At 51.8% G+C, this 12446-nt stretch overlaps 1 protein-coding gene across 2 annotated transcripts in view; it reads left to right on the top strand.

Moving 5' to 3' along the window:
• The window catches only part of OTOF (otoferlin), a 202241-nt gene that overhangs the window by 139727 nt on the left and 50068 nt on the right, over window positions 1-12446 (top strand). For both annotated transcript variants that reach the window (XM_054024575.1, XM_054024576.1), the window contains 4 exons: window positions 2558-2689; window positions 4258-4320; window positions 5300-5384; window positions 8864-9023. In XM_054024575.1, the coding sequence (XP_053880550.1) occupies window positions 2558-2689; window positions 4258-4320; window positions 5300-5384; window positions 8864-9023 (440 nt within the window). The remainder of the gene's footprint in view (window positions 1-2557; window positions 2690-4257; window positions 4321-5299; window positions 5385-8863; window positions 9024-12446) is intronic.

The following is a 12446-nucleotide window of genomic DNA, read 5'->3' as shown; positions in this document are numbered from 1 at the left end:
GCCTGGGGAGGGCAGCTCATGCCGGGGAGTCCTGAGGAAGTCTGGCTGCTGACTGCTCTCACTCCATATGCCCGCGACCATCCCTGTTTGGAGCAGATTATCGATTGGCTGGATTGTGTTCGTGGCCCTTTGCAAATACCAGGCAGCTGCCTAGAGAGCCCTCAAAGATCTAGATCACAGCTGGTCAGGAGAAAGGGACACGAGTGACTCGCTCGGCCACAGGTGGACTTGTTGAGCATTCCACCACATGGGAGAATGCCCCAGGAGGGCATCGCCAGTGGATTGCCAGTCCCACGCGGGAGCAACAGCCCAAATAAAATTAGGCAAATACAACGGAGACATAAACCAAAGAGCTTTGACTATAAACTAAACTGGATTGTGAGGCTAATGGGGACCCAGTGTAGCTGGGGTAATGGAAGTGTCAAGGGGTACAGGGGAGATGCAGCTTGCTGGTAAATTCTGAACCAGTCGCGAGCAAGAGATGGAAAGAGCAGGCAGGCCAGCTGGGAGATCATTGCGATCTTGCAAGGGCAAGGGAGACGTGACGTATATGACAGGTTGGGTCACAGAAACCCCTTTGGGACTGCCACCCAATGTGCTGAGCCTGCCTATAAGCCCGTTTTTCCTGGCAGCTTGGGACTTCAGTGCCCTGCCTGGTTGTGCCAGACACGCTAGCCTGCTGCAAACACAGACCCAGGTCTGAACCACATCCCCCAAAAGCTGCAGACTTAACTGAAAACAGCTAAAGAAATGCTCCTGTCTCTAGCACCCAGATATCCAGTTCCCAATGGGATCCAAACCCCAAATAAATCCATTTTACCCTGTATAAAGTTTATGCAGGATAAACTCATAAATTATTCACCCTCTATAACACTGATAGAGAGATATGCACAGCTGTTTGCCCCCCCAGGTATTAATACATACTCTGAGTTAATTAATCAGTAAAAAGTGATTTTATTAAATACAGACAGTAGGATTTAAGTGGTTCCAAGGAATAACAGATAGAACAAAATGAATTACCAAGCAAAATAAAGTAAAACACGCAAGTCTAAGCCTAATACAATAAGAAAGTGATAGATGAAATCTCACCCTCAGAGATGTTCCAATAAGCTTCTTTTACAGACTAGCCTCCTTCTAGTCTGAGTCCAGCAATCACTCACACCCCTGTGGTTACTGTCCTTTGTTCTAGTTTCTTTTAGGTATCCTTTAGGGGTGGAGAGGCTATCTCTTGAGCCAGCTGAAGACCAAATGGAGGGGTCTCCCAGGACTTTATATAGTTTCTCTCTTGTGGGTGGAAACCCCGCCCCCTCCCCCAGTGTAGAATCCCAGCTACAAGATGGAGTTTTGGAGTCATATGGGCAAGTCACATGTCCATGCATGACTCAGAACATTACAGGCAGAAGCCATTGCTCACATGCTCCCTTGAACGTCCCCAGGTAGACTTCTTATGTGGATTGGTGTCTTCCAAGGTCCATTGTCCATTAAGTGTTTCTTGATTGGGCACTTAACTTGCAAATTCCTTTCTCAAGAAGCTGGCCAAATGCCCTACTAAGGCTACTTAAAATCAAATACACGGCCAATATTCATAACTTCGAACACAAAAATGATGCATGTACACAAATAGGATGAATAGATTCAGTAGATCATAACCTTCGCAGAGATATGTTACATGGCATACACATATTTCCATAAAGCATTATGGGGTGCAACGTCAGAGCATAGTCTGGAATGGAGAAGATCACGAGAGTGTGGAGACGTGACTTAGTCTAGAAGGGCTCATCTTTCAGGTGTAGAAGAGCTGGCAACGACAAAACGCAGTCAGGGGGCGCATAGGGCTTGTTTGCTAACCCTCAGTAGATCTGTTTTCCATAACAAACTGGCTTTTGCTGAACGCGTAAAAATTGTAGGAAATCAATTACATTTGAGGACCACAGTCTGAAACGGTGCTTCTGAAAGATGCAGGTAACAGTCAGAATATGACAGATAGGATGTGTGGGGGAGAGGAGAAATTGTTAATCAGAGAGACTGCTAATTAGGTGGGGCACAGAGGTGGTCTCAATCCAGTTCTCGCTGGGCGGGTGGCCATTTCATATAGACCCAGCCGCCGTCGTTGTCTGCTGGGAGTCTCAGGGCTTGTCTATGCACAGATGTTGTATCAGTGTCACTAACGGTATGAAGTTAAACTGACGTAGGTTGCCTGGTGCAACTATGTGGGGCGCCCTAAACCAGTGTGACCCGGGTGTGAACCAGTGGACAGTGTCCATATGCAAAGCCGCACCGGCCGAGCTAAATCGGTTTAACTTCACTCCATTAGTGAAATGAGAGCAACTTCATGACCCAGGCCTCAGAGGACGTCCACTCCAGACCAGGGTGTGAGGACATCAGCAGCATGGGGGCAGGGGAGCTGACCCTGCCTGGGGTCTCCGGGGCTGTCGCTCTGGTATCTCTCCGCTAGCACTGATTTCACATCAGCAGGCGAATGCAGGCCAGTGGGTAACGCGGAGAAGCGACGAACCCGGCTCTCACAAGGGTGGGTGTCTGTATCTCCCCTCCCCAGGTGAGCATCACAGTCATCGAGGCCCGGCAGCTGGTGGGGCTGAACATGGACCCCGTGGTGTGCGTGGAGGTGGGAGAAGAGAAGAAATACACATCCATGAAGGAGTCAACCAACTGCCCCTACTACAACGAGGTGAGCTGGCCTCTCCCCAGACCTGGCTCCCAGCTCGGTGTGCCGAGACACACACCTTGGCTCTAGGCGGATGAAGAGACCACTGAGCTGGGCGTTTGCCTTCTCGGGTCAGGGTTAGCGGAAGATAAAGGTGAGATCAAGCCATTGATAGTCACAGGACACCACAGGGTATCACACTGGCAATACCCTAGGCTTGGAGAACTGCTGCCTTGCTGCCTAACGAGCCAAATACTTGAGATTAAATGCCCCTCCTGTACTGCTCCACGGACCTGGTGGGACTAGCTGCTCGGGGCAGGAGAGACCGTGGAACCTGCCCCACGTTCCAGCAGAATGCTGGCTCTTCAAAGCACGCCAGCACTACAGAAAGTGGCTTGCTTGGCTGTGGGCTTTCCATGAGAATGGGGCAGTGCCTGACCCAGGGTGAACATATGTGCCCTTGTGTTCGGGATGGGTCTGTGAGGGCCTGGGACATGGGCAGTCACGCCAGTGGTTGGAGCAGGAGTCAGAGCCCAGGCTTAGGACCCTAACAAGGGCAGTCAGGACGAAAGGTCAGAGCGGGGTCAAACCTGAGGCTGGGAGTAGCGGAGGAGTTTGCCGTCAGGTTCCCAGGCCAGGGTCGACACCAAGGGTCTGAGTTCGTCAGGTTTCAAGGTCCGGGTCAGGAGGCAAAGTTCAAATCAAGCCTGAAGCCAGTTCAGGAGTAGGACTGGTCCTGGCATATACAGGAGATCCACCATCTTCCGCCGACACATCTTGGACCGCCCCTTGGGAGCAAATAAGGAGACAGGAAGCTGCTGCCTATCACAACCCTTGAGGCAGGACTTCCTGTGGTCTGTGTCCACTGTGAGTAATGGGCAGTAGAGCGCGAGCTGGTTACAGCTGCCGCTGGGTGACGGCCTGGTGCTGTTCCTGGCCTGGTGGTTCTGCAGCCCCAGGTTCTAGACCCCCGGGGGCCTTACAGCCCAGGCCAGATGTCAGAACAGAGCGAGGAAAGGCTGGAAACAAGCAGCCGAAGCGCTATCAAAGCCAGGGGCAAATGCTTTGAGCAGCCTGTCTGCTGACTCTTCCACCCCATCAGGCAGCCTGGTGCAGGCCACCCGTGCTCGTTAGGTCACCCTGAGACTGGTCCTGCTGCAGGTCCAGCTTCCTGACAGGGTCAGGGGGATGGAATTCAGAACCAGATCCCACCTGTGCGACTCGGCTGAGCGAAAACCCAGGGAAAGCAGCCAGTGCCTCGGAGCGCTTTTACGAAGAGAGAAAGCGTCTGTTCGCTTGATCGAGGTTGAATTTACTGACCCTCGTCCCATTTACCCAGTTTTCATAGCGGATCATATTTTCCATTCCATTTGACCACAAACGCTGTCATTTTCTAAGGTAATTTGGATCTTCCTCCCTCTCCCCTCCACCTCCCAGTACCACCTCCCCAGCAACTTCTGTCGCCCAGAGCCAGTCCCATGTGATGGTTGTCTCTGGTAATGAGGGCTAGTCATTGGCAGCCATTTTGACGTTCCCTCCGAAAGGCACCTCCCTTTGTTCCCCCTCCCTTATGGCTTCCCTTTCCTTTGCAGTACTTCGTCTTTGATTTCCACGTGCCCCCGGACGTCATGTTCGACAAAATCATCAAACTGTCGGTAAGTGTGCGTGAGCAAGCGCGTGAGCGTGTGCGCATGTGAGCGTGTGAGCCTGCGTGAGCGAGCGTGTGCGTGTGTGTGCGTGTGTGAGTGTGCGTGTGTGAGCGAGCATGTGTGCGTGTGAGCCTGCGTGAGCAAGCATGTGCGAGCGTGTGTGTGTAAGTGTATGCGCGTGTGAGCCTGCGTGAGCGTGCGTGTGAGTGTGTGCGCATGTGAGCCTGCGTGAGTGTGTGTGTGAGCATGTGCGTGTGAGCCTGCGTGAGCGTGCATGTGAGCATGTGCATGTGAGCGTGTGAGCCTGCGTGAGCGAGCGTGTGAGCGTATGTGTGTGAGCGTGTGAGCCTGCGTGAGCGAGCGTGTGCGCGTGTGAGCGTGTGTGCATGAGCGAGCGCATGTGCCCTTTCACAGCCCTTTCCAAGTATTGGTGGGAAGAGCCCGTTTCACCTGCCTGTGGCGTTTGCAGGGAAGGAGAGCTCAGGAAGGAATTGGGGGATACCGCTGTCAGCCACTGTGCAAGCTTCCCTGACCAAGAGCTTTGCCAGTGCCCCTCTGTCCTGGCCCACAGCCCCCTCTGCTAGTCCAGGGCCCTCCGTTATTCCAGGCCTGGGTACGCCCACTCAGGGCTCGCTTGTCGACTAGAGCACATGCTGCAGTTCCAGTCTCAGCACCTCACGCCCAGCCGGTTCACCTTAGCCCATCCTGCTCTTCCAGTCCTTCCAGTCCGGTCACACGCTGCTCGGCATCCCCCTGCCATTCCGGTCCTCGGCAGAGACGCCGGGTTTCACCGTGTGTGGGCACATGCTCAAGAAAGACTCAGAGAACCCTCCCCCACGCACCCATCTCGTTTATGACGTTCCCAGATCTGGGAGGCTGAACCCTCACTCTGGGACCTGCTGCCCCACTCCCCTCACGGCCGGGCTTGGGGGCGGCGCAGTAGCTCGGCGCGTACTGACTCGCTTGTGCCTTTGTCGATTGAAAGGTCATCCACTCTAAGAATCTCTTGCGCAGTGGGACCTTGGTGGGCTCCTTCAAAATGGATGTTGGGACCGTTTACACGCAGCCTGGTACGTAACAGTGGCTTGGGGAGCGCTCATGCCTGAGGAAACGTCTGTGCGCAAACCCCATGTCATTAGCAGAGGGGTTTGCCTCTCCGTGGGTCAGCTGAAATGGAGAGAAGGGGATGGGGGCTTAAGGCTTTATCAGCGCTCGTTCGGGATGGCTGCCTGGCTCACGAGCGATGTGCCGACAAAACCTTCGGGCCGTCCCCATCCCACGGCGTGTTTAGTTTCTGCCACGTCAGTGACAGAAGAAGCTGTTTGATAGGCCCGTCAAGGAAATGTTGGCCCGTCTGCATGCTCCCCTCAGCAAGAAATGTTACTATTGGGACTTACTTGGCCCGTCCCTTCAGCTGGCAAGGCAGAGTGGTGATGCTTCTCGGGGCTATCCAGGGCTGCGAGGCACCTCACTACCACCTGCCCTTTGTGTGCCTGCCTGGCTCAGCTCCCTGAATCCACCAGCCCCCAGCAATTCAAGCGCACCCCACCCACCTGACACGGGCTCTGCTGTCCCTCCACAGGTTAGCAGTAGCCACACCCCGAGCCCTCCAAGCATCCCTTGGAGCTCCCAGCCCCTGGTCCACTGGACACTCCCCGTATTTACAGATACGCTGTTCCCAAAGGAATAGTACACCTGTTGGGATCCCCTCTGAGACCTTTCCCGCTCGGCTTACCCAGAACACCTTGTCCAGTTCTGGGAGGACACTTCATCCAGCTCTCTGGGGCCCAAAACACTCAGTTTGACTCTGGAGTTCCTCAGTCCGGTTCCTTTATTTGGCACACGGCAAAGCTTCGCTGGGTTGATCAGACTCAAGCATCGGGGGTGGCTATAGGCCGTACCATACATCCAGAGTTCCAGACAACCTCTGCCTTTAGATATAGTTACACACTGTGTTGCATTTGCTCCACATCAGCGGGTCTCAAAGTTTAGCATCCTGAGGATCCCCATTTTTATTTAAAATTTTTCGTGGACCCCCAAGCCCCTTGCTCGGCCCCCACCCCACCCCTTCCCCCAAGGCCCCACCCCGCCTCACTTCTTCCCGCCCCCACTCCCCCCACCCCTCCTCTTTCTGCCTCCTCCCCTGAGTGAGTCCCGTCCTCGCTCCTCCCAGCACCTCCTGCACATCGTGGAAGAGCTGTTCTCCAGCGTGCAAGAGGCACTGGGAGAGAGAGGGGAGGAGGAGGAGTTGATCAGCGGGGCCTGCGGACCCCAGTTCGAGAAACGCTGCTCTACATCACACCACACATTTTGGGCTTGGCTTGGTTACTCGGCAGGAACCAGTCCCTGTACAGCATGCTCTGTCCATGTGCTGTTCATGTGAAACCTGAGCTTTACATTCCAGGTTTCTCTTGTCCATAGTCCCTAGCATCCGGGTGTTGCTGCTTTTCTTAGCGAGCGCAGTCCTCCTGGCTCCCTATTTACAGCTTAACCTTCCATTCACCTTCCCAGTTATGCCAACTAAGAAATGAGGCAAACTAGGCCGACGGCACCTCAGCTTAGCAGTCACATCTCCGGATCACTCGCAGCACTGAGATATTAGAGAGACAAGGTGGGTGAGGGAATATCTTTAATTGGACCGACTTCTGTTGGGGAGAGAAGTCAGTCCAATAAAAGATATTCCCTCCCCACCTTGTCTCTAATATCCTGGGACCGCCATGGCTACAAATGCACTGCATATAGGGCTTAGATGTTTATTGTGAAAACAAGCATACGCTTATTTAACAAAGAACAGAGAGAAATAATTGCAAGTAGGTAGAAGTATTGGAAACAACTGGTTACATCTAAACCAAAATCATAATATGCCTTCTAGAGTCTAGACTTAACTAACAAGACACCATCTTCTCTAAAACAACAGGAGTCCGGTGGCAGCTTAAAGATTAAGATTTATTTGGGCATAAGATTTCGTGGGTAAAAAACCCCACTTCTTCAGTGAGGTTTTTTACCCACGAAAGCTTATGCCCAAATAAATCTGTTAGTCTTTAAGGTGCCACCGGACTCCTTGTTGTTTTTGTGGATACAGACTAACACGGCTACCCCCTGATACGTCTTCTCTAAGGATGTTTAGCTCACTCAAAATCTTTCTCCCACTGTTTTTCTGCCAGGTTGGCTGTGATCCCTTTTTACGTTCTCAGCTTGTCTCCTAGGGCAAGGAAACCACGTGTCCCCCAGCATTCTCCTGATCTATCTGACTAATTCTGCAATTCTCCTGTTGTGTCTTCCTTCCTGTAAAACTTTGAGATCTCTTGTCTCCGCAGTCTTGATAAGCTGATGACTCTGTATGCAAAGAGCCTTCCGTCCTAAGATACAACATACATAATGGTCTGCCAAGGAGAGATAAGTGTCTCCGAGCCCTGCCTGAACAGAACCTGTTTGTCACTTCAGCTGACCTGTCTTAACTTACATACCTTAAGAATATAGTTTTCAGTACAGATACTTAACCTGTCAAATAGGATCTTTACATACGTTCCATGATGACTAGCGTGGTTCTGGCTGTTGGTAGAGACCTCACAGTTCACCCTTTGGCCCATTATTATGTAGACATCAGATCCAGGGGATCCCTATAAACCCGTACACACCACTTATGCCTTCCGCCAGTTGGCATCGAGTGGTCCCTGAATTCCAAGGCCCATGGGTCACAGTGGACTTGCCTTGGAGGGAGATAAGTCACAGCTAACACATTTAAGAAACCTCTAAAAAGGGCCTGAAATTACTTTTTTTCTAGACAGAATAATGGTGCCATTTTTAAGGCGCAGTAGTCACAATATGCCAAGGGTCGTATCCCATTGGAAAAGGCTCCGCACTTGGTTTTCCTTTCGGCCAGGGCCCTTTCACTCTGCTCTGGCCCTGCGAAAGGGCCTGGACCATCTGGTGTACTTGAGAAGCAGGCCCAGGAAGTTCCCATCGCTAATTGCCGCACTTCACAAACAGTGGACCACCACCCTGCCTCTTGTCCAGGGCTGAATCTCACCCATCCGGCACCGTGGCCGGTGCAGAACTGGGGAGAAATGTCACATTTGGGGTGGGGTAAGAGGGAAACCTGTTTATGGCAGATTGATTTTTTTTTTTTACACTGACAGCAGCTTTAGCGTGTTAGTGGATGTCCCAGCTGAGCTGGATCGGTGGGCAGAGTGCAGGTGAAACAAGCGAAAGGGTGTGAAAAATGCAGTTGATAAGGTCACTCCGCAGTTTCTCTATCACATGGGTATCACCTCCACTGAGAAGCTGTGAGCACTACACAAAACCCTGATATAGTTCTCAAAATGTATAGGCATTGGAGTGGGCTCAGGAGAGTTTCAGATTACAGGCAGCTAGTATTTTACAGGCTAGATCATTGGGATTTTCCCCTTTGAGAAAGATTTTGAGCATAAAAAGTATGGAGTGCCATCTGTATTCCTCACGCCCACATGGAGGATGCAGAAAAGGGTCGGACAATTTCCTACCCCATAAATAACCCCTGAACTTTCTTTCCCTGCCTCCTGGCTTCCAGAGCACCAGTTCTACCACAAATGGGCCATCCTGTCCGACCCCGAGGACATCACGGCCGGCTTGAAAGGCTACCTGAAGTGTGACATCGCTGTGGTGGGGAAAGGGGACAACATAAAGACGCCGCACAAAGCCAACGAGACAGACGAGGACGACATTGAGGGGTGAGGCGGTGCGGAGCCAGGTTCACCGTGCTGGAATTAGCCGCATGTTTTCGCTACCTGTTGGGTTTTGTCTGTCTTCCCAGCTTGCCACAGCCACCGCCAAACATTTGCCATCTGTCACAGTTTGTGGGCCATCCTTGTGCTGCAGATCCACGTGGGGTAGATTGATGGGTTTCAGAGATTTGTAACAGGGCTTTGACTGCTAGGTCACCTGTTCCAATCCAGCCCAGAGCAGATATGACTGACAGCCAAGTTGGCGTCTGTTGGCAAAACACTTTCGAGAGGTCTTGGCCTAGTGCCTGCATTGTTAAACCACTGCTCCAGCAGGCCACCTTGTTGGCAGCCTCAGCAAAGATGCCAAGGACCGTATGGGCCAGGGAGGCTGCCTTCCCCTCTAGAAAAGGGGGTTGCTGTAGCTTCTGCCAGGTGGAGCCGGCAGCACCCAGGGCCGGGTTCAATATCGAGGGGTTCCTTTTCAACACTACAACACAGAACCGGCTCGAGCCCCCACCCAGTAACCTGGGAAAATTACACACCACCCCTGGGCACCTCGGAGAGGCAACACTTCCCTCTCGCAAGCTCAGAGTCTGAGTGTAGCAAAGAAACTTTTAATGAAAGGAGGGAAGTCACCCAGCATTAATTAGCGAAAATGCCACAAGCGGGATTCATAATCATAAAACTGTGAGCAGGACGCCCACCTCGGAGTGCGTGGGGCAGCGACTTCCGCCCCATGTTCTTGAGTGCTACAACCAACAGTTCCTTTACTGTGCCCCCTTCTGCTCCCTCACCACAGCCCACTCACAGTGGTTGTCCTTGGCCAGGGAGGACCCAGGGCTCAGCGTGCATATGGGTGAGTTCCTGGCAGCCTCGCCAGCTGCTCATTCACTGTCCGACTGTTAGTCACCTTCTGCTGCCACCTGCCTCTCTGCTGTGACCTCTGCACATCCGTCTCTTCGTGATTCTCAGCTCTGTGCAGGCTGGGCAGAGACACTGCCCCTTTGCAAGTGATGTCAGTGTGACGGGTCGGATCACAGAACCCCCCTTGGGAGCTGCCACCTGATGTGCCAAGACTACCCCTGCTCCTGTTTTCCCTGCCAGCTCAGGACTCCAGCACCCTGTCTTGCTGAGCCAGACACTCCCGTCTGCTCCAACACAGACCCAGGGTCTGAATCACTTGTCTCAGAGCTGCAAGTTTACCTGAAAACAGCTCACAGAAGTGTGCTTGTCTTTAGCACTCAGATGCCCAACTCCCAATGGGGTCTAAACCCAGATAAATCCGTTTTACCCTGCATAAAGCTTATGCAGGGCAAACTCATAAATTGTTCGCCCTCTATAACACTGATAGAGAGATATGCACAGTTGTTTGCTCCCCCAGGTATTAATACATACTCTGAGTAAATTACTAAATAAAAAGTGATTTTATTAAATACAGAAAATAGGATTTAAGTGGTTCCAAGTAGTAACAGACAGAACAAAGTAAGTCACCAAGCAAAATAAAATAAAATGCGCAAATCTATGTCTAATCAAACTGAATACAGATAATCTCACCCTCAGAGATGCTTCAGTAAGCTTTTTCTCAGACTGGACACCTTCCAGGCCTGGGCACAATCCTTTCCCCTGGTACAGCTCTTGTTGCAGCTCAGGTGATAGCTAGGGGATTCTTCATGATGGCTTCTCCCCCTCTCTCTTCTCTTCCCCCCTTTATATATCTTTTGCATAAGGCGGGAACTCTTTGTCTCTCTGGGTTTCCACCCCCCCCTCACTGGAAAAGCACCAGGTTAAAGATGGATTCCAGTTCAGGTGACATGATCACATGTCACTGCAAGACTTCATTACTCACTTGCCAGCACACACATATACAGGAAGACTCACAGGTAAATACAGCCATCTGCAGACAATGGTCCTAGTTAATGGGAGTCATCAAGATTCCAAACCACCATTAATGGCCCACACTTTGCATAATTACAATAGACCCTCGGAGTTATATTTTATATTTCTAGTTTCAGATACAAGAGAGGTACATTTCTACAAATAGGATGATCACACTCAGGAGATTATGAGCTTTGTAATGATACCTTACAAGAGACCTTTTGCATGAAGCATATCCCAGTTACATTATATTCACTCATTAGCATAGTTTTATAAAATTATATCGACTGCAACGTCACAGTTAGCTCCCATTTGAGCACTTTAACATAACAAACGGCTCCTAAGGAAACCTATTTAGCTTCATTTTTTAACAGTGGGTAGAAACAGCTTAAACCAGACCAAAAGCCTTTAGGGGAACCCCCACATCCTGTCTGAAACACCTGTCCCCGCCCCTCTTACTTTCACAGGCCTCTGGCATTCAAGCCCCTGGCTCAGGCTGACCCCTCAATTGGGACAAGCTCAGCACAGTTCTGCTCCCCTTTAGTCATACAAGGAAGATAACAACATTGGTAACGGCAGGTCACTACCCTGCCCTCAGTCCTAAAGGGATTTGTAACCCAACACCAGCCAAAGCTGATCGCTTGAAGCTCCACAGCTCCTGTCTGCTGGATACCCACGCAGAGTAGGTGTGTTCATGTCAATACAGTTTGCTCCTAAAGTCTCTCCCTTCCTGAAGTAGCTGTCAGGGGAGAGTTCATTCAGACCCTGCTTAAACTCATTGGCAGGGCCCTGCAGGGAAGCTGTCCTGCCACTTCCGATGCTGGCCTGGGTCTGTGGGGGACACAGGGGTGGGAAGCCTGCAGAGAGGTCGATGCAGAGCACTGAAAATCCCTACAAAATACTTGGAGAAAAGTCCATGAGGTTCAAAACTTAGTTCACCCCCACAGCGATAGACCAATGAAATGGCTGTAGTGGTGCCTGTGGCCTTTAAAGCCAAACCCCGGGTCCCTGTCTGGTTACCTAGCATCCCCCTGGTTATACAGCATCCCCGGAAACCAGGCTAGAAGGGACGTCCTACGCCATTTGCTGCAGCCGCCCCGGGCTTTATTCTGGCCCCATCTGACATCACTGAGGTTGCAGAGGAGTGACTGAGGGCACAATCTGGCCCATTTTTGCCCAGCAGGTAGCACTGTCCACTGCTGTAGCCGGGAAGTTACCCCCACCTCGCTCTAGACAACATAGTGCTGTAGAGGGGCCGGAGCGGCATTCTGGCACTTTTGCCACACGGAGGATGCCGTTGTGTTCTCAAAATGGCGTCCTCTGCTCAGTGTGACGGTCATGCTACATGGACGACGCCATTTGGTTGAGGAAATGGCGTCCTCTGCTCGGTGCATGGGAGGTCGCGCTGGTGGGGGTGTTCCCACGCTGGCGGTGGCATTCCGGTCGTTGCCCATTCAGGACAACACCCCTTTAAGCGACTTATCCCTGGACAGATCTCAGGGTAGAAATAAATAGCAAGACCAGAGGCCAGATGGATGAGAACCCGTTCATGAG

This window comes from Malaclemys terrapin, chromosome 3 (assembly GCF_027887155.1).
Source record: "Malaclemys terrapin pileata isolate rMalTer1 chromosome 3, rMalTer1.hap1, whole genome shotgun sequence".
NCBI classification, from domain to species: Eukaryota; Metazoa; Chordata; order Testudines; family Emydidae; genus Malaclemys; species Malaclemys terrapin.
The sequence above is the reverse complement of the archived record's forward strand: the minus strand, read 5'-3'. Positions and strand labels throughout refer to the sequence as shown.